Raw genomic sequence first — 23,235 nt, 5'->3', positions numbered from 1 at the left:
AGTAAAAACGTATTAATATTTCATTAAGAAAAAAACTCCTAAAACTAAACCAGAAAAAAACACTGAATTTCTTTCAAAACTTACATTAAATGACCCTAATTTTTCTCCTTTATGTTCTAGCTGGTGATTGAGAAAGTACAGAGATTCATTGTATTAAGTCTCTAAACCTGACTATGGAATTTACTTTTATTATAACAATTGAAATATATGAGCTTTTTAATAAACTGGAATTATACAACTACTTACATCTTCCTTACAGTTCATTCTGATGAACAAAAATTACTGGAGGTTACAAAAGAATTCACCAAATATGTGGGTGGATATAGGGATAAAGTGAGTTTTGAAAGATATATCAGAAAGTGTAAGAAATATTTAAGTAGTAATGGTATTTTTAAAAAAGGAAAAAAAAAAATTAAAAGGTCAATTTCCAACATTGCTGATGGGGAAATGCATAAATGATACATCATTTCATTGCTGCACCATTATTTTTCTAATTTATGTATTGGGTTTTAAGTCTTTCTGAACAAAGGAAAATAACTTTGAAATAATATCTCTCTGTTTTTCTGCTTATCCATCCATGGAAATATAGACATTGAATTCTAACTTGTATAATAACATTGTGAAGATCATTTCTGTAACAAAGCAACCTATACAATAGACAATTAAGTCAATTGCTTATGAAGTAAAATGTGCTCCTTCCTTTGAAAAAAGTTTTTATTTTTCCATTTTAGAGTTCTAAAGAAAGACTAGAAAGTGAATATATATTTATTGATTTAGAATAGCTTTCAAATTACAGTTGAAGTGGTAAAGATATTATCACTAAAATTATTTAAGCAGAAATATGAAAGCTTAAATGCTGTGCTTAATCTGAAAACAATCTATAGTGTATAGGGGAGTTGGAAGAGAAAGAAGAGGAAGATGATATTAGTAACCCAATTAAAATATTTATATCATGTTACATTATATAATGGTTTGGTGTCTGTTACAACAGTATTCAAGTAATATCCAGGTCAGAATAATCTTGCTCCTATTTTGGCAACAGGCAGAGCAGCAGATGGAAATGTCCCAGTGAGAGGTGCCGACTCAGGCACCGCTCCAGGGCATGGGAGCTCCAGGGAAGCAATGCTGGTGTGCAACACCCAAGGGCAAACACACCCAGTTCCACTCCCCTCGGGTTTACTCAGCAGGGTCTCACACCAGGAAATTGCCACTGGCCAATTTCTGAGCTAGTTTGGCATCTTCTTGAATTAGCTGGGTGCATGAGTCTTTACTGAGATAGGTTTTTTCCCCTTAGATAATGATCAGATACAAATCCTCACCTCTCTAAGCCTCATCTGAGTTCACAGACTCCTGAGAATCACAGTATTCAAAAGGGTTTGTATCATTGCTGTCATGGGAATATAAAGCGAGGCAAAACATTAAAATATTTTTTGTGATTTGTGATGAAGTAAAATTAGCTAAACATCAGCTCTCATAATTCAAACACAGAAAGAAGGTCAGGTGTGGAATATGTTTATTTTCAAGTGTATGATTGCATTTTCAAGGTACAAGACTAAACAAGATGAGGTCCTAACCCTATAATCATTTGATGATACGCATATATTCCTGCATATTAAATTATTTAAGACTAAGTGTGTGCAACTGTTAGCAGATTAAATAGCTTGAATTAAGTTATTTTTCACTTTATTTTAATTCAGAAAATTACAAGAATAAATATTGATTTGTCAGTCTCTTAAACCTTTCAGTAATTCTGCTTAGCACCAATGCTAATTAATGGTAATTGAAATGTAGAAAAGACACCTTATATCAATGTTCATGTTGAACACTGAAAATGTTTTCCTTAGGCTGATTATTGATACTCTTAGTCATGGAATGTTAAGATGTGATATTGGCTATTAAGTAACGCCATTTATGTTCTGTGAACTTTCTGGAATTTTGGCACTGGGAAAATATTATGCAGAAGAAATGCGGGTTTTTGTGATTTTAATCAGGTACTATATATGGTTAATCATCAGGACTGCTTATTTCCAATAATTTCTGAATGGTTCATTCCTAAAAATTCTTTACTCTCCAGACCAACAGTTTAGAGAATGATATTTTAGGATTAGTGTTATTAATAAGTCTTAATTTTCTTTCCTTCAAGACACTCTCTTTAATGGTCTTGGACTTGGTGCTGTCATTGGCCTGGGAGTGGCAGCCCTTTTGTTAATCCTGGTAGTGACTGATGTTAGCTGCTTCTTTGTACGACAATGTGGATTGCTCATGTGCATCACCAGGAGGATCTGTGGGAAAAAGAGTGGCTCAAGTGGAAAAAGTAAAGAACTGGAAGAAGGAAAAGCTGCTTACTTGTGAGTATTAATCATGTGTGTTGGAAACGTCCTTAAAAGAAAAATTTGGCTGTCCAACTTACATTAACTTTATGGCCATTTTGTGGTGTCAGAAAGAGCATTAATAAAATGCTTCTACTACCTGGAATAGTGTTCCTCTGAAGTTTGTAGAGTTTTTTATTGCCTTTAAAAGAAAAGTTGAGACACAAAAAAGGAATGTACTGTAGCTCAGTTTAGGATGACCTCTTTGTCCAGCTTGACACAAAGGAAATCAATTGTAATTCATTACTACTTATAGACACAGATTTGGTTCATGAGAAGCAGGTAATGGATGATTGTAACTCCATTTCTGCAAAACCATCTTTGAGCTGCGAACATCCAAAAACTTAGCCTATGGCTGTGACAGTGCCAGTAAATCCAGGAGTGAAGGACATAGTATTATAGAAAATCCGTGAGAGAGTTTTTCTTCTTAGATATAGTGTTTGATGGAAAATCTTGATTCTTGTCTGTAGACTTTAGGAATGAAAGGTCTTGCTGATTTTTTTTTTTTCGATGGGAGTGCTGAGTTGGATGTGGGTGAAATGGTGGTGAGTGATTGTTCTTCATAGCAACAGCCAATGATTGCTAACATGAGTGGGAAATAAACAATACTGATTCTCATAAATGCTCTTCTGTAGTGGCTACTCCATCACACAAATGTGAAAGAACTGATCGTTGATGTGAAAATATGATCTCTTAAATTATTAGAGTGGATAGTGAGAGCTCTGGCAAAACAGTTCAAGTACTGATTGCATAAAATAATCACACTTACGAGATGTGACATTTATTGAGTTTTCAATAGGTAAACTGGAAATAAGATAACTTATGGACCTTCATTTGAAACATTTCTCTTTTTTTACAAGAAAAAGTGTAATTACCTCATCCTGTTCATCAGGTAGGCAACTTGCACCTGCATTGTAATATTTGTGAGAATGCTGTCTGCGTGTGGCTTAAATAACATTTGCTGGTCCAACTGGTATGTGCCCCTCCCAATACTCAGGCCTTGCAGTTCATTGTCCTTCAGCTTCCTAGATCGCATCCATCTTCAGATGGATGTAGAGCACACTAGACCTTGCAGGCCTCATTATTCATAGGTGAGCAGGTGTCTCCATTGCCAGCCGTGGAGGTAAGTGCCTTTTTGGGGTTTAATTCTGGCTGTTTGGTTTCAGGCTGTATCTTTCTTAGGTAACTTGACTAAATGTCTTGGTTGGGTTCTTCTTAAAAGAGGCGCCATTTCAGAGACAACTCCACAGAGCGAAACCAGTTGTGAGAGAACACAACTGTATGTATATCAAATAATGCTTCTAAATAGAAATATATGACATAAAATAGGTGCTTCCTAATTCTCCACATCTGACAGTGAGAGAAAGACTAGCAGTGTTTTTTTTCCATTGTGTGAAGCCAGCTTGTCTGGATCAATAGAACCAAGATGTGAAGCTTCTGGCACTGACTCAGCTGTACTTTCCTATTGAGCACAGCCCTTCAGTTTATGCTTTAGTTTCCCATTCAAGGAGTGGCCAACTATATATTGGTGTACAGACCTTCCGAATGGGAAGGTCGTAGGGAGATAAAGTTGGAAATGCCACTTGACAGCAGTTTATACCTTGTTATCAACATCTTATAATCAAATGCCATTCCATGCTGTCACAAAAAATATCGAAGTGGTCACTTGATAATAATTTTTCTGTTGCACTTCTTTTGCAAGACCAACTATGTTATTTAATCATATTACTTTACTGGTCAGACTGGTCTTCAGTCAGACAGACCTTAAAATATTTGGGACAGTTCTTATTTTGGCCAACTCTGCATTAATAAACTGTCAGACTTAACTTCCAGGACAGATTTGAAGAGTCAACATTTAAATTTATATAATGGCAACTAATATTCCCTAAAATTCACTGACATTTTCAGTTTAAATATGCTAGTTTTCATTCTGGATTTTTGGGTGGTTTATGATATGGTTCTTGGTGTCATTTAGATTGTAGGATATAGATATATATAGATACAGATATAGATATAGATAGTAGATAATAGATAGTAAATAATTATGTTCTATAGGTAATGAATGGCAATGATACAATCCACGTAACATACAGACACCCATGACATAATGGATTTCCTACAAATCACTTTCCCTTCTTTAGCATTTGAAATATTACCGTTTGTACCTTGTGTAACTATACATGATTGCTGGTCATAAATAACATCTTTTTTAGTCTTTTTGCCATGCAATACTGTTTGAAAGACTGTAGATGTATGAACAAACCAAGAAGAACTCACCAATCCATCCACCAGTCTAATTTAGGTCCCTGATCTTTTCTCAGCTATAAGGTAGCCATGAAAGTTAAGTGCATCATCTACCAAAATGAGCTTTGTATCCATTTGTATATCTTAAAAGTCACTTGCAGACATAAATAAGCACATGAAATTTTGGTGTTTTTTTCATAGACAGAAATCTTTTAGACTTCTACCTATTGATTCTTCTCCAAACCATTTCTCTGTCTGGGCTAAATTCTTACTAACCTGCAAAGATTTTTCGTAAGTGTTGTGGCTCTCTCTCCCTTGAAGCCCGTGCTCCATTTTTGCCATGGCTAGCTTGAGAGAGAATCCATGCTGGAAGGAATTTTCCCTTCAAGGTCCCAAAAGATCCCAGAGGCTTCAAACCTTCTTCTTTAGAGAGAGCAGGTTCCCATCGATGGCAAAAGGAAAGAGTCTACCCTTGCTCCGGGGGGAATCACAGCTTTATTCAGTCTCTGCTCCTGCCCCTCCAGGGTCAGGAGCCCAGTCCAGTTCCCATCCCTGTCCTGGTCCCAAGAGCGAGATTTCCATGTGGTCCCATGTTTTTTTTCCCAGGATGGAAGGGGCTAGAGGCAGGGACAAGCCACTACTCAATCAGGGATAAGGTGGGAGTGGAACAGAGTTGGATTACATTTCAGCATGGGAGGATGGGCAGGGAAAAGGAGCAAGGACAAACCTTTTGATACATTTTCCAAGGGAACAGTGTCATACAGAAGAAACCATTACAAAACCCAATATAAAAATGAAATACAACATAAAACCAAATAATGCACTACAACATCTCCCTCTTTCTTATCAAATTGAGAAGGAGGAAGGCTTAGTCCATGGGAGATGCTCAGAGTTCAGATCTTGAGTACCTTTAAAGCTGAAAAATAAAAAATGACATCTAGTGCAAACAAACTGTCCAGAAAAAAACACTGTTAAGGGAAAAGGATGATTAGAAGGAGAGGGTTCAGTGATTTTTCCTCCTCCAGGCAGCAATGGCCACTTGTGGGGCCTCTGCAGATGACTTTGCACATTTAGGGATGAAAGGTTTCACCCACTCAGCTGGCACCCACTTGAGATCTGGGGGAGTGGACACATAGGCTTATCCACGACCCCAGGTGACCAGATCATGAGGACCCTCTGTTTCCCCGGTCACTGGATCTTTTACCATCACATCCAGTGACTTCTGTTGAAAGGCAGAACTGGTTAAAGCAGGATTAGTTGATTTAACATTTGCATTTTCCAGATTTTTCTCCCCCCTCCTTGGACTTGCCCCATCTGTGTCAGTATGCTGGGCAAGCCGATGCTCATCTTTTAGTTTTTTGAAAGATTCTCTTTGGGTCCCCGAGACCCCCTGCCCCCATCGTCCCAAAAGTCCAGAAATTGTCTCTTTAAAGGGCGTTGAGATGCCCAATGTCCAGCCTGATCGCACAGGAGACACGTTGCTCTTCTCTTGGGCAGTGGTTGTGGCACAGGCACATGGTGTCTGCAGCAGCAGCTCTTTGTGGTGGTTTGAATGGATCTCTGGAACTGTGGCTTTGGTGAGCTGTCATGAAGGGAACCTTCCTGGCACACACCTGGAGCATGTCATCTAAGCTTGGAGCCAGTTCCATGGGCAGGCTGAGGATGGCCACCTTGCACTGTTCGTTTGCATTGGTCAGTGCCATTTCCTCCAGGACCTGTTCCTGGGGTCCTTCTTTCTTAACCTGTAACTTGATAGCTCCACAAATGTTACAAAAGATTCTGATGGAAGCTGCTTTATTTTACTGTAAGGTTGGAAAGGCCCATCAGGCTGGATTGAAAAGAATGCTTTGGAAGCAGCATCTTTAATGAGTTCCAAAACAGCTAAAGTAATTTCCTGAGCCTGCCTGAGTGCTGAGACTCATCCACCATCACCACATAGATGTTCTTGATATGTGACAGGAGTGGCAGAAGAGTCAGGATCAGTTCCTGGCTCCCCCATCCGTCTCCTCTGGGGCGTGGGAACTGGGATTGTGGTTGGGGAAACTGTGGGAACCAGGGGCAGGGAGGGGCTGAAGGCTTGAGTCACAAAGCGCGGAGGTTTGAGGGTAGGGTGCAGAGTTGGAGGAGAGGGCGGTGCTGGGGACAGCCCCGAAGGGAAGGAGGGGTCTGGGGAGAGGAAGGGATTGCAAAAGGGATTGTGGGAAGGAGGACAGACAAAGAAAGAGGCTCCTCATGGCTTGGAAGCACATGGCCTCTGCCATTTTGGGGAACAAAGGAGTCTCCGCCATCTTGTGATCCCCCCACAGAACTGAAACTATCTTGGGGATCACTAAGATGGGGGAAAAGGTTTGCAGCGTTGTTGCTGTGTCCCTCACACCTGGAAGGCGCGCAGGCTAGCTCGGTTCTGCACTGCGACAGCATGGATCAGTCGGGGTTATAGGCAGGGCGAGTAACCTCCTCCCGGTGGGTTTTTGGTTCCCCACAAAGGCGAGTGGACCTGATGGCGTAACGACTGAGGCAATGGAAAAAGGGTCAACTCTCTTTAGGCAGGGTGGAAGGTAGTTTATTAAGGGGAGTCCGGCAAGGAGCTCCGCCTCAGACCACTGCTGCCCAGAGAGAGCAGAGATCAAAGCTTTGCGGCCACTTATAAACGGGGGAGGATCCAGGGGTGGTGACAATGGGTCAGCCAGCCAGGGAACACAGGGGTGTAGCAGGGGTGTCAACTTCTGAACCATTAACAAATCACAGGAGGGGAGGAGGGGATTGCCCAGGCACCAGCCTATCACTCGATGCCTCCCCTGGACCTTTCCAGAATCCAGGGAAGGGTCTCGAAGTGACAGACAGGGCGACCAAGAGGAGAGAGGGGGGATTGACAGGGACAGGTGCAGGGGAGGAATGATTGGCATATAACGACTGGTTATATAACTAACTCATAAGGGGGAAAATTATTACAGAACACAGGGGGGTACAGTGGACTGAACCATTACAAAAATAACTTTAAAATCTTGCAAAAATAACTTAATAACTTAATAAAACAACTCTCAGACCACTACACAGCCTCTGGGATCTTTTGGAACCCTGAAGGGAAAATGCCTTCCTGCCTTGACTCTCTCTCCCTCGGAGCCCATGCTCAGTTTTTTGCCTTGGCTAGCTTGAGAGAGAATCCATGCTGGAAGGAATTTTCCCTTCAGGGTCCCAAAAGATCCCAGAAGCTGCAAACCTTTTTCTTTAGAGAGAGCAGGTTCCCATCGATGGCAAAAGGAAAGAGTCTACCCTTGCTCCGGGGGGAATCACAGCTTTATTCAGTCTCTGCTTCTACCCCTGCAGGGTCAGGAGCCCAGTCCAGTTCCCATCCCTGTCCTGGTCCCAAGAGCGAGATTTCCATGTGGTCCCATGGTTTTTTTCCCAGGATGGAAGGGGCTAGAGGCAGGGACAAGCCACTACTCAATCAGGGATAAGGTGGGAGTGGAACAGAGTTGGATTACATTTCAGCATGGGAGGATGGGCAGGGAAAAGGAGCAAGGACAAACCTTTTGATACATTTTCCAAGGGAACAGGGTGGTACAGAAGAAACCATTACAAAACCCTGTATAAAAATGAAATACAACATAAACCCAAATAATGCACTACAACACGTAAGGATACCTGTCAGAGGACAGTAGAGTTTTCCTGATACTTACTGTTGCAAAAGCCTGGTTTATCCATTATCTTGAAGAAACAATATGAAAATGTGAGATATGAATTAGAAAATAATTTAGCCAGGTTTTTGGTTTGGCCGATGGCAGTCTAACAGCTCCCTAGAACATTCCAGTCCAGAAAATAATCTGTTAAATATAAAAGTGATTGTACATCTGTAAGTCAGTTACCCATCTATAAGTCAGTTACCCTCTGTAGACTGCAGCAGATGCTGTTCCAGGATATAGGAAGAATATTGCATCAAAAGAGATTTTTTAATTTTTGAAAATAAATAAATAAATAAACAAACAAACAAACAAACAAACAAACAAACAAACATGTATATATATAATATAGATGGGTATGTATATGTCTATACATCTGATCTACCATTTGAGAGTAAAATTGTATACAAGTTAATTAATACTATTTAGTAAGTATATATATATATATAAAATACTATTTAGCAAGTGCATATGAAAGGCTCTAGCGAGACTTTTTTGCATCCTTTTGAAAGGGAGTTTATGAAAAAGATGGGAACAGACTTTTTACAAAGATAAGGGATGACAGTTTTGAAGTGAGAGTTTTGATTTAGAATGGACATGAGGAAAATTATTTTACAATGAGGATGATGAAACAATGGAGCAAGTTGCCCAGAGAGGTAGTAGACGCCCCTTTCCTGGGAACACTCAAGGTCAGGTTGAATGAAGGTCTGAGGAACCTGATTTGACTAAAGATGCTGGTTGCAGTGGCATTGGACTAGATGACCTGTAAATGTCCCTTCCAACCCAAACTATTCTATGATTCCTTGGTTACCATCAAAGTCGTAATGATAATACTCACTGCTCCATATCCCTTATAATTCATTGCCTAATTAGCACAATATTTATACATTTATTTACTTGTGAGAGACTAGCAGTTGTTCCTAGAATGAGGGAAATATGGTGTAGACACAGTTTCTTCTACCAGCAAAATCAGAAGGGCTTAAATTTTTACCACACAAGGGCTTTTGCATCAATGGCAGCTGGGGTTGTCACAATCTCAGGAGAGTAAATCACACTTTTGTGGTGTATATACTCAGATAATGTCTCTTTAACACTGCTAGAAAAATTCAAGTATAACTAGGCATCAAGTCCTATCATTAGTATACTAGGTTATGGAAGTTTACATCTACTCTCAGAAGAAGCTGTCGCCTTATTACTAGTCATAAACAAAATGCTCTTTTGAGATGCTAATTCATCATGTTTACAGAGTTAAGGAAGTAACCATGGATACAAGATGCTTTGAAAACTTCAAGGAATTGAGAACACATTGTTAAATGTGTCTTGGTGGTGTTAGTCACTGATAATTGGTTCTGCCTTTTCTTTGCCAACTTTTGAGAGAAGAGATCTTAATAATTTGTTATGTGCAATGTATGTAGTTAATGGGATGATAATAGACTAAAACTCTTTTAATAATTTTTAGGAAAGATGGATCAAAAGAGCCGATAGTGGAAATGAGAACAGAAGATGAAAGAATTACCAACCATGAAGATGGGAGTCCAGTAAATGAGCCAAATGAGACAACTCCCCTCACAGAACCAGAGTAAGTAGCTTGATATTCCCTGGAGTTTCATACAAGCTGATCTTGGCTGTGTTAATAGACTAGATTTCTCACACTCTGAGAGAAAGTACACAGCATCACCATAGTGGCCTGCTGTGGCAGTACAGTGTGTGAGTGTTGGGTTTGTTTGATTGGTTCGGTTTTTACAATAATCCATCTAAATCACGGTGCTAACACTGGCTGACCACAGCAGTATAAGGATTTTTTAATTTGGTTGCACCTGATCTTTACCACCTACCCAGCAATTATTAACTATCCTGTGGGAACAATCTCCTAATTCTCATGAATGGTCTTGAGTCTCACATGCATCTTCACAGGCATCCTGAAGATGGGGCACAAGGACACTGTGCGCTAGAAACACAGCTTCTCACTGGAGTGTCCCCTTCCTGCTTTCATACATTTAACTGAGAACTTAGTTCAGTATTTAAGTTCACACAGTGTAATTGGATTAATCGTGCTGAAGGGCAGCCTCTACTCCATTTCCTCATCCCTCTTTTCTGTCCCTGCAATCTTCTCTCAGCACAGAAAACACAGCAGTTTGCCGCCATGCTCACAGGCTCTGGCTGCCTTCTGAATAATGGGGCCAGCCTTGTGCCCAGGGATGAAATTACTGAAGAAACCTCTGAGTTTGCTTTGCTTTGAGCCCAACACTTTTCATGTGTTGGGAAAATATCCCACCTCATGACATGTTCAAGGTGTCAAGGCTATGAAGATAATAATGTAGTAAATATAGAAATTCACCTGTTGATAATTTGATGGAATCATAGTTGTTCTTTAAAAAGAGTGGGCATTCTTACAAAACAGTCTTTTTCTTTTCTGAAAGTATGAAGAAATTTCTTTTTTTTTTTGCTATTATGTAAAACTGTAAGAGCCAGAACCTTTAAGTCAAAAAAGGTTTGCTACCAGCTGCCATTGATACTTATAGTAAATAGGGAGTTAAGTAGCTGCACATTAAGCTGTATATTCTTTGAAGAAGATGTGCACAAAGAGTTTGAACTTGTGTTAATGAAAAAATTATGCAATATGTTGAGTGACTATTGATATGTTTGCTCTTCGTATTAGAATTTATATTCATGGGCACAGTGGAGAGCCCACAGTTATCCAAAGAGTCAGGGGAATATAGTTGTAAACATTGTAAAGTCCAGCAAGGCTTGGATATGTTAGTGGGTAAAGCACCAGCTCCATATTTGTTCATGATTCAAGACTATTTTTTGCACTAGATCTTGCAAATCAGATGCATCTTGCAGGAAACAGGATACCAGGAAAGATTCAGTTCACTTGTTTCTGCTTGTCACAATCATTAGATCAGATGACTGGAGTGAAATATGAGAAAGTTAAAATTAAAAATCATTTATTATCTTAGGGGAGGGGTAAAAAATCAGTCCCCACTGTCATGAGAGGGGAAAAAAAAAAAAAAAAAAAAAAAAAAATCCCTGGAAAACTAACTCACAGCAGCAGCTGATAAGGATTTGATGGGCATTATGTTCTTGGAAAAATAGGACTGCTAAGAGATATTAATGATGACAGTTTCCTTCTTGGTAATTTCTTCCCTCACAACCAATGGCAAAAGGCATCAGCAGTCCAAGGCACTGCTTACAGAAATTAGCTAAAGATCTGGGACAGTGTCACTTGGGAAACTAAAGATGAAAAGGGATGGTGCAATCGGAATACCTCAAGGGCCACTGGTACCAGGGGAATATGGAAAGACCTTTGACTCAGACACAGGTCATACCCAATGAAAAAGAGAAGAAATATAAAGTATGAGTGAGATACACAAAGGAAAGATGCAGTAGAGTAGAAGTCAGGAATAACACAAAAATAGATTGTCAACAACAGCCAGAAAGACACATGGTGGGCAGGGTGAGGATGACCAGCAGGGATCTTGGAGCGGAGAGCTTAGCTTGCAGAAAAGAAAAGTTTCAAGGAGATTTCAGTCAATAGAACAAGGTGGGATTCATGAGTAGTTCTGTCTGTCTTAAAGGTATTGAAGATATGCCTTGAGGTTAAATTAGATTAAATATTTTTAATAATTAATTGAATTATTTTGAATAATAGTAAATTACACTCAGAAGTTCAATTGCAATTTAAGAAGTTGTGAGAACTAATTAGTAAAGCGATTACTTCCCTTTACAACAATATTCTTTATTATATTGCTCAGTATTTATTTGGCAAACTATTTTTTTACCTTATCTCAGATGATCTTTGTCAAAGCTAGGTTTGCAATCCATGTATGAGAGATTAGCTCAAAGCACTTTACTTGCAAGTCATCAAGTTTTAATCATGCTGTGTTGTAATCATTAATTTGGTTTATATAGTGTTTTATCGGATTTGTAATCTGTATCATGTAGTTTTTCCTTACTCAGCTGTAACCTAACTCTTCTAGTGCCACTTATCCCTGATTGGGTGGTGTCTTGTCCCTGCCTCTGGGCTCTGCCCCCTGGGGAAAAAGCCCGCGGATGGGTGGGGCCAGGCTCTCTCTGGCACGGGCGAGCGATAGGGACGGGCTCCAACCAAGCAGGGCAGGACTCAAGAATAAAAGCTGTAATATCCCACCCAATAAAAGAGAGCAGACTCTTTTACTTTTGCCATCAGCAGCCGTCTAGTCTTGTGGGGAAATACTACAATGCTGGCAGGAAATCAATTTAAGTTGTGCATTTTATATCACACTTTTGTAATATGATTAAAATAACACATGAAATGTGGTATAATAATTATATTCCTAGTCACACATTAATATGTTTTTAGTATTGGTTAAGTTTTTCTTAGTATTGATGCAGTTGGATGAATTCCACTATCAAAATGGGTAGGATTATTTTTTCTATAAAATAAGAAAATAAGAATTTTAGTTAAAGTTTTGTGTGGGTATCAGCAGACTGTTTATGTTAGGCCACATTCAGTGCTAGAGGAAGTCAATATTATTAATGATTGATAGCAGCAAACATCTGATTAAAGTGAAAGAACTTTTTGTTGGGTTTTTGTTGGATTTTTTTTTAAATCTTTTACTATAAAGTGAATAAATATTTGAAATACAGCTGTCTGCCCAGCTGAAAAATATAAAATTCTTTCTAACAGATGTAACTAAAGAAAAATTTGGTGTAGAAAAAATGGTGTAATTAGAACACCTAAACTTCAATTAGTTAATTGAAAGAGGAAATTGTTTTAATCTATTAATAGTGATTAAATATGTATTTTGTATATAACAAAAATGTTCTCACAGGGAAAAAGAAAAATGTCTAATGGTGTTGTAGTGCATTAATTGGGTTTATATTGTATTTCATTTTTATATTGGGTTTTGTAATATTTCTTCTGTATCCTCTATTCCCTTGGAAAATGTTTCACGTGGTTTGTCCCTGCTCCTTTTCCCTGCCCATCCTCCCACACTGTAATGTAACTCAACTCTGTTCCACTCCCACCTTGTGTCTGATTGGGTAGTGGCTCGTCCCTGCCTCTAGCCCCTTCCCCTTGGGTAAAAGCCCTGGGAGGAGGGTCAGGGAGCTCTCTCTGGCACTGGGATGGGGATGGACTGAGCTCTGGACTCAGAAGGGGCAGGACCCCTGAATAAAGCCATGATCCCCCCCGGACAAGGAGCAGACTCTTTCCTTTTGCCATCAACGGATGCCTGCTCTCTCTAAACAAGAAGGTTTGCAGCCTCTTGGTAGCTGTTAGGACCCTGGAAGGAAGATTCGTTCTGGCGTGGGCTCTCTCTCTTAAGCTTGCCAAGGCTAAAATGGAGCTTGGGCCCCAAAGGGGAGAGAGAGCTGCTTCATAATGATAACTGCACTCATAACTCACATCCTTTTAAAAAAAAAAAAAAAAAAATGCTGCAAGTTTTAAAATACAGTAAGATTCAAAAACACTGCATGGGCTTTGTGATGAGGAAAGTTTTGATGCATAAAATTTTTTACATGCGTGTAGCTTCTGTTGAGCTGTTGTTCTCTGATTGCATGTAAAGCAAGGCTAATTTTCTCTTACTGTTTGCATGAATAATTTCAATGATGTCCAGTATCCTTCAACAGGGTTTTAGCAAATCTTCTAGTTTCAAATATTTTATAACATGCTCTCAATCCCTTTAAACCAATGTCTTTAAATTTTCACACAGTATACTCTATCAATTCCCCAGTTTTGATTTTGACTTAATATTTCCCTCTTTCCAGCATCGTCTTTTGAGTAATCACTGTGCTTTTCTTAAAACTACATTAAATTAGGTTTGGGTTGGATTTGTTTGTTTGTTTGTTTGGGTTTTTTTTAAGTACTTAACTGCTTTGCCTAATCAGATCTTTGACACACATGCCTGCTTACCAAAAATGCATGTCATGGAATGCTCTTCCTCTCCCCTAGTGTTTTACCTTCTATTAAAAATAGATTTGTGTTTATTCTGTTGTTTCCATTCTTTCAGGCATCTTGCTGTGGGCTGAGATCTGTTTCTTTGGGTGTGCCACGAGAAACAGACAATTAGTAGATGCCTCCCTCTGTGCCCAGAGCCAGACATCTGATGATATATCCCATATATTTTACTGTAGTAGAACAAGTTAATCTTTGATCTCTCTCAGATGCGTGGTATGCTCATTGTTTAACCTCTGGATAAACAGAGTCTTTCTTAGTTCAGTTCAGACAATTTAAATTTCCTAAGACTGGGAATTGAGGTATTGTTTTATTTTATTTGCTATTATTAAAGCCTGTCTTGTAATATGGCATTCCTAAGAGATTGCTCAGACAGGTTTTGAACACTGTATTGCTCTTTGGAACATCAAAACAATCAAAGTGGAAATTTACTGAAACATTTAACAGCTCTTATGGATAAAAAATACATATGTGTACTACTGCCTACTTAAAAACCAGAAAGCAAACCCAAACTGAAATCAAAATTAAGAGCTATTATGCCCAGGAGACATTATTAGAGGAACTTCTCAGTAAACCATACATCTTATTTCCAGCTATATTTTTCGACAGCTAATTACTGGCAGTAGGGAATCAATGATCTTCAAGACCTTTTTCAATGAGATCACATTCAAGAGGGTGGCGACTCTTTTGCCAAATCTTTGGAGTTTCCACTAATTCTTAAAAGAGCTGTACGTTATTAATGAAGCTACATTGTGTGATCCATGAAAATTAAATTGTAGAACTTTCTAAAGAATAACTTCCATTACCTCCTTGCGCTATAAGAAATTCTTTATCTATGTCTTGGCATAATCTCCAATAAAAGCTATGTTCTTTTGTGTGCAATTGAATTTATGTTTAGAAAAGACAAAAAAAGAATTTAATCAAGATTTAGAAGTCAAGTAAAAAGCTTGACTCTAGATGTTTCACAGTATCCTAGGCAACACATACTTCTGTACCGTCTTCGGTCAAGTAATTTGACATTTTATTTTTTCTTTTGTCTTATTGAAGAACTGCATTTTGGGCCGCACTAGTGTTGTTATCATGGGATTTTTATGGCTTCATAGAAATGGAAAGTGTTAATATGTATTGCTTTAAAAGCAAAGAACCTCATTGCTCATAATAAAATAATTAGATATTATTTTCAAAAAAATCATTGTTCTACACTGTGTATAAACCATATATATGTTATAGACTTAGAAATTGGTTTATCTTTGTGTTACCATGATTCCTCTTTTTTTCTGATAGGAAGCTGCCACTAAAGGATGAAAATGGCAAAGAAGCTTTAAATCCAGAAACCATAGAAATCAAAGTTGCTAATGACATCATCCAGTCAAAAGAAGATGATAGCAAAGCATAATAAAATAAACTACACCTGTCTGGATAATGCATTTGGATTGAAGTAATCCCGTGACCAAAACTTTACAGTTGACCTTAATTTCTTGGGAAACAAGCTTGGAATAGTTAGTACATGTGTACATACGATGAAACAGTTCCTGTCTACTGTTCTTTTCTATATTTTTTTGTTTGTTGTTAATGGTTTTAGTATGTAGTTTTGCTGACACCAAGTCCCATATAAATTTGAAAAATCTGAACTATAGAACTATAAGAATAAGAACTATAATTTATTATATGACAAAGTGTCTGTTTGGAAGAAAAATTCTAAAGCACCCCTAACCACAAACAACGCATCAAGCCATCAAGCCTCTCCAGATCTTACAGTGCAAGCTACATACATAAAGTGCCATATGATAATGTATTTATTTCCATTTATAATAAAATGTAATTTTAGGCCTTTAAAAAAAACCAACTAAATCAGTTTCAGTATAACCTTAGCTCTGGCTGACACTCAGTAGCCATTCCAGCTGTGATTATCACTTGAATCAAACAAAAAAAGATACACTCTTCAACACAGAGCCAGGTCCCACTGCATTTTCTCCTAGGTTCTTAGATTAAAAAAAAAAAAAAAAAAAAAAAAAACGCCGAAAGGCTCCAGGATTTTCAATGCTTCAGATTTTCTGTATGAAAGTTTTGGAGGTTACATGTAAACTAAAATGTCACCAAGGTGTAAAAATAAATCTGTTTTTTAATCATAATCTTAACTTCAAATGAAAACTCACAATATTTATCCCAATGTATTTATACATACAGGGTATTCATTTTTGTCTTAGTTCAAACCATTTAGCAGAGGGAAAAAAATTGTGATTTAGTGAAGTAAATACATTTTCTCCCCAAATCAGTATATAAAATATTAAACTTGGCTTTTTTAAAGCAGGACTTTTTCCTTGTGATTTCATACTCTGTCTTAAGAAGTACAATGTAACAACAGATGGAAAGAGGACTTTATCTAAGCAGTTAGGAACAATTTTAAATTATTAACTAATGCAATGTTATATTCAACCAAATACTTTTTTTTTTTTTTTTTTTTTTTTTGTCATGTGAAGCTTTCTCTAAGATATTCTTTTTTATTATTCTGAACAATATTCCCCACCAGGAAATTTGACAGATTTTTTTGATCCAAAATTCATTCATGTGAATGAATCATTGATTTAGTGGTGCCACTAACTGGAGCAAGATAGTTTGTTTCCATTCCAGCGTAGTATATCCACACCTACCAAACTCTTCAAAGCCTTACTTTGAAAGAAGTAGATAAACCATATAGAAAACTAGACTGGAAAATTCTACTTGTCAGGAGTAAATGGTAGAATAAGTTGTGAATTTTCCACATCTAGGTCATGCCTGAGTTTTAAGTGTACTTTTACTCAACAAATTGTGTTTTCTCCATGCTACATCTGAATTTTGATCATATTTGAAATCTTTGTACTAGGTGACTTTTGTGCAGTAAAGTAAAATGTAAAAGGATGTCCTAAATTTGAGGAAAATGTCATAATAACCTTGTTAACCCAAGTTTAAGTGCATCTGAAAGAGCTGAAGGGTATTTATTTAATTCTTAGGTCTTTCTTATTTTTCCAAACCAAATTGTTTTATGGTTTTTTTACTACTTTTTCTCACCTTGGGAAATACCTGAAATGAACCAAGGGGTTGAGAACAGAGGTATATCTCTGGTGTGGCTAGGATAGGAGGACAAGTTCCCACAAAATCAATACCAACATGAAAAAAATGGGTAAGAGGGGATGGTGATATGGGATGAAAGTCATGGAAGATAATAATTGAAAACTGCTGAGAAGAAGTTTCTCTAAATGCTGAGGCAGTAATTCTGTGTGAAGGGAAGATGGCATTCCTTTATGAATTCTCACTGTTGCTCCCATATACTGAGCAGGCAGTACTACCAAGTAGCTGCTTGCCTATCAGATTTCTGGCATTATTTAATCAGATTTCCTGATTCTTTCTAAGTACAGCAGCAAGCAGCCCTGCTCCTAACCTATAATTAGGAGAACAGTTGTCTCATTTATTTATATGGATTTATATTCTTTCAAGAAAGTATGTATTTGCAGCTGGGCTTTCTTCTTTTATCAAAATGCAAAGAAGGGACCTGGACAACTCCAGCAGTTGAGAATAATGTGGTTGGTGTGGCTTGAGCTTCCTCTCACACAATATTTTTCCTGGGATGAGGATGAAGATGGTAGATAGTTTCGTCTTCTACCCGCTGTTACAAATTTGGATGGTGCCATTCGATCTTTCCTAGGCAAATGTTTTTTCCTAAAGCCAGCCTGATCCTGATCATTTCCACAAGAAGGTGCCATATTTTAGTACTTCTTAGCTGAACTTACCAAAAAAAAAAAAAAAAAAAAAGGCCTAACAGTTCTATATTGATGTTTGTTGGTTTTCATTGGGGTTTTTTTTGTTTGTTTTCTTTTTTTTTTAAATCTCCCTGATATGGCCTCTAATTACAGTGTGACGGGATGAGAAGTTTTAAGAGGTCTTGTCAGCACATTTATTACTAATACACCTGTGCTACTCTTTACAAGCAAAATATATTGTAGTATTATTTCAATATAGAAAGCAAAAAACATGTCCTACTATACTGGATTAAAAATCAAAAGCTGTTTCCAGGAGTATTTAATTTCTTCTTGCTCTTATGTCTCTTGGCAGTTGGGCTTTGTGAGGGCTGAGAATAAAACAGCTCTAAATTTCTGATGGACTGTTCAAGCACACCATTTTGGTCAGTGGATTAATAGACTATCTCTTGTGCTTTGACTCTGTTGCAGGAGAAAACCAAACTCTCACTATGAAGAATGCTGAAAACCACTGTTATTTCAAAATAGTTCCAAATGTTTCCAAATGAGGGACCGTGCATAGTAACTTGTAAGATAGAAGTAGAACTGGAATAACAACATTTGTTTATTTTCTTTTCCTATTCTAGATTAAAAACAAAACAAAAATGAAAACAGGTATCTGTATAAATGTCACTTTTACTGTCTAAAAGTATTTTAAGTGTTAGTAGGAAATGTCAGAAGAGTTGACAAAATATAACTATTTGTAAAAGTAATCTGGATTGTTACACTAACGTACTCCAGGGACCAAGGTGGGAAGGAGCTATTGAAATTAGTACTGAACAAAATTTGGCAGTGACAATCTCTTTTTAACAACGACAACAAAAAAAAAAAAAAAAAAAAAGAAAAAAAAAGAAAAAAAAAAGTACAATTAACTAAAATTACTTAAATCTTCTTGTTATTTTTCTTAATTTTTTTAGTAGAACTGAGTTCTGATTTACCACAATAATAACAAAGTTTTAATTAATATTTTACAATTTAGTAATCAAATGAACCCTGGAGAGGTTTTTCCTGGTTTTGTTTGTTTATTTGCCTTTTTTGACTTCTATGATTGTTTTGTGGTTGCAGTAATATTTACTATTCTGGTGATGCTAATGTCTAATGTGACAAAGATTAATTTATTCAGGCCTCAGTCTTGCAAGAAATTTTGTGTGGTTGAACCCACCTCTTACATGGCGCTGCACTGATATTAGTGGGGTGGATGTGAGCAGGAAGATGGACGTACTTTCATAAGACAGCTTGCAGGATTTGGCCTACTTTCTCTTTTCATAGATGTCTGCAAGGTAGTTACACCATGGCCATCATCTACAAAGGCTGTTTGACATCAGTCCCTGGTGCAGTAAATTCCAACTGCTGTCTTTAGCCTTTGCATTGATGTTCATCCAAAAACAAGTGGCTTTCTTTTTATGATGATAATTAATTTGATTATTTATTTAACTGCCAATCATCAAACTGTAGTGTAATCATCATGCCATTTTTTCTGTTTCCTAGACCAGATAATGGAAATGTAATTGTGCCTTTTGATAGCATGCCACTCTGCTTTATTAAAGAAAAATCTTCAATAATTTGTCTACAAAGCCTGTTTAAAATAATTGAAAGCTTTACTGTCACATACTTTTCTGCTCAAATATTCTCAAATATTCATCTGAATTAAACTGAAGGTATTATTTTCAAGTCACATAAATATTTGAAACACAAAATTTGCAAAAATATATTGAGATCATGATTCCAATGAGGGTCATGATGGGTGTCTTACTGCTGAAAACTTTCAAATAGATGAAGAGCATGGTGGATGTATAGGGGTGTTTTGACCAATTTCTCAAGTTGAAGAGTCAGATAGAAAGTCTTCTTAGTTCTATTTAAGTGGTTAGAAGTAAAAAATTAAATTATTTCATCAAATCTGAAAGATGATATGGAGCATCTTCCCATCATTTTACCTCTGGAGTAAAACCGGAGAGAATATTCATTTCACAATCATTTGCAGCCTGACTACCACTGTGTAAGCTGTTGTAGGAAGTAACATCTTTGTAGAATAGTTGTGTCTGTTGGATGATATTCACTCCTGGTTAAAGGACCTTCAAAAAGACCATTTACTGAGAAAGCTCAAGACCTCTTTTATCTATGGAAAGGTGTAAAAGCACTGCACAAAGAGTCACAGTAGAATCCAGGCCTCAGTCCGTGTCTCCAGGCTTTAAGACACAAACTGATTCCAGAAGGACTTGGATTTCATTCATCCATCTCAGCAAGGCTCTTCATGTCCTCAGCTGACCGAGTTGCTTGTGTGAGTCAGATTTCCAGGTGTAAGTGGAACTCAAATGTCCTCCTGGAGTCTTACTGGCATTTTGCACAGAGGACGTTTTTCCATCAGGAGTTTTCACTGATCAGGAAATGGTGATAGAATATCTGATGACAGTTTTATCCCATACATTACTATATGTCTAGAAATAAAACATCTCTTTAAGTAACTCATTGTGATTGCGATACCTCTTTAGGTGAAGGTGAAAACATTCTAAGTACATAATGCTCCTTCTTAAATCTCTTTGTTTAGCTTCAGATAATCTTTCTGATAGATGAAAACTACCATGGTTAAATAAATCTTTTTAAAAAAACTTCACCCCCTTTTCAGATTTTTTTATATGAGTTCCTAAAGTACCCTGTCCACTTGACAGCAGTTCTGTAAGTTTTAAGTGATCTTCAGTACTTCCACTGCACATATAAATGTGCTCTTATATCAATTTACTTGGACCTGAGCCAAAATAAGTCTTAAAAATTTGGCTTTGGATCAGGTTCTGAGAATTATAAGTTTACCAGTCTATCTTTTCTCTTAAGAGGCATTGAGAGCCTCATAATGTTTGACTTTCAAACTTGAATATTGGCCATTTTTAGCCCAGAGAAATGAAATAAATATTTATTGCCAAATTTGTATTGGCAGCTCTTAAATCACAGGTGAGATCAGGAGCGGGCAAGGTGACCAGATGCAGTGCCGACAGAGCTCAGGAAAGCGACTGCCAGAGAGAACAGGTGCCAAAGAGTGAACCAGGAGAGGGCTGGAAACATCTCTCCTTAGCACGGACAAGGAAAATGGGGAGCAACTTGAACAAGGGAGGCTGCTGAAGGGCACTGCCAAAAGGCAGGGTTATGAGAGCTCTGACAAACAGAGAGGGGACATTAGCCCTGCCACATCCTTTAACTCTCCCATGTAATTCGGCTACGGTTTTTCAGATGTAAAATGCAGAGTTGGAGGAAGGAAAGACAAACCCTCAGAGTCTCTACCGATCAGTGACAAGTATATAAAGAAGTCAGATTCCCCCAGAAGATAATTTTATTTTTCATGGTGGAGAGTTCTCACTGAGAATTTTGAACTGCTTAGACAAACTTTTAAAAGGAGAAAAAAAAGCTTTCCTGCTACAATGAGCATTCGGTACATATTTGTATGCTGTGTACAGTATGAGCTAATGCATACCATATATTGTTTTTGTTATTCCACACGTTGTCAACAGCCCACTTGCGATATCTGCCACCTGAATTATCTATTGATAAGTTAGCTACCACTGAAGCTAGTTTGTTTATTGTTTCAGAATCTTATGTCCCTATGAAATGCTGTGTGTATATATATATATATCTATACTGTAAAAAGAAGTAATACTGCAGATGCTGGTTTTGTATTTATGAAAGACATTGAAAGTATGGCTTAAAGTATATCAATTATTTGTCACTCTTCACCATTTGTATATTAATAGTAAAGATACTTTTACTTTAATGAAGTGTTGTAGTTACATTTATTTTTGCTGTGTCTTTCTGTCAAGATGTCTGATTCATTAGGATTCTCCTTTACAAAAAGAAACATACCCCTTATTTTACCCCCATTATAGAACCACTGAATAATGCTCACACAGACCTGCAATTTATTATTCTCTTTTCTGTCAAAATACATCTATTGTTAGCACTGAGTCTTCAGCTGAGCTTGAGGCCCATTATGATAATCTCCAATAGATAATGTGCTGATAGATAATATTATTTTTTTCCAAACAATGCAAGTGTGACATTTTAGAGGAATTTAGTTTATGCCAGAGTAAAAGATGTTATCAACAGAAGTCACCTTATTTTGCCAAAGTTAGAACCTTCCAAAAATCTTGGAACTCTGTTAGCATCATCAGGAGCTAGGGAAAGCAGGTCGGGCATAGTCTGCAATAGGCTTTTACTGCAGCACTGGGGTTTATTGCACTAAGATGGAAAATGGGCAAAGCACAACCCAGAGAACATAGCTCAGCCATTTTGCCGAAATGGCAGACGGATGCTTGTGGCATGCATTTTACCACCAATAAAATTGAGTAAGTCAAGAGAAACTTGCTAGATTGTGTATTCATGTCTAAGAATCAGTTTTCTGAATGTAACCTAAGCTTTAAAAAACCACACCAGGCTAAGAATGGAAGGGCAGTACATACGACAAGTATATTTTTTCACCCAACAAACTCTTCACAGCTGTATATTCTTCCTTCCACAGATCTGTAAGCTCTGCCATTGCAGATATCTTAAGTATGTCCTTCCCTAAGTGTCAGTGGCAACATTAACAATTAGCAAAAATGTCTCTTTCTATTGAAAAAACTGAACATGAGGGAACTGCTTCAGTGTCCTCTCATCAGTTTGTCACTGAAAGTTTTTCACATAATCATGTTTCTTAATCATAAAAAAAACCCAGACATCCTCAAATGATGCTCAAATTTAGTTCAGATCTCTTGAGAGCCGATCAGTTCAGTGCACTGACCACAAGAGAGGTTGTCCCTTCAATTTACAGGTGAGTAATAGTACAAGTTATTGCAAATTGCTGCTAACAAAAAGGTAATGTATGACATGGAACTTTTTAAAGTTTGACCTTCTCAAAATTTATAATGCTATCACATCCTTCAGACATGCTACTCAAAATACAAGACAGAAAATTATAGTCAGGTACCGTGATAATGACAATTTATCTGTGTCATTCCTAAATTAGGCACAGCTAGCACTGCACCAAGAACCCCTCCTCCCCGCCCCCCCCCAAAAAAAAAAAAAAAAAAAAAAAAAAAAAAAAAAAAAAAGTTTCGTGCTTTGATTCTTGGCAAAAGATGACTAACTCTCTCATTTGAGTCCTAGCAGATCCTGAAAAACAAGCTGTATTTGTAAGCTTATTCCTAGGTGGAAAATGCTTATTTTTGAGGATATGATTAAAACTTCTTTGTCTATCTATTTAGTACTTT

The 23,235-nt window shown here is 37.5% G+C and overlaps 1 protein-coding gene across 1 annotated transcript in view; it reads left to right on the top strand.

The window, feature by feature from the left end:
* Positions 1-21,717, top strand: part of NCAM2 (neural cell adhesion molecule 2) — a 285,587-nt gene extending 263,870 nt beyond the window's left edge. Inside the window, exons 16-18 of the mRNA XM_040056166.2 lie at positions 2,144-2,348; positions 9,753-9,872; positions 15,516-21,717. Of these exons, the coding sequence (XP_039912100.1) occupies positions 2,144-2,348; positions 9,753-9,872; positions 15,516-15,627 (437 nt within the window). The 3' untranslated portion in view covers positions 15,628-21,717. The remainder of the gene's footprint in view (positions 1-2,143; positions 2,349-9,752; positions 9,873-15,515) is intronic.
* Positions 21,718-23,235: the final 1,518 nt, after the last annotated feature.

The sequence above is a fragment of the Hirundo rustica genome, chromosome 2 (genome assembly GCF_015227805.2).
Source record: "Hirundo rustica isolate bHirRus1 chromosome 2, bHirRus1.pri.v3, whole genome shotgun sequence".
Classification (NCBI taxonomy): domain Eukaryota; kingdom Metazoa; phylum Chordata; class Aves; order Passeriformes; family Hirundinidae; genus Hirundo; species Hirundo rustica.
Note: the sequence above shows the minus strand (reverse complement) of the source record. Positions and strands in the feature narration are given on the sequence as shown.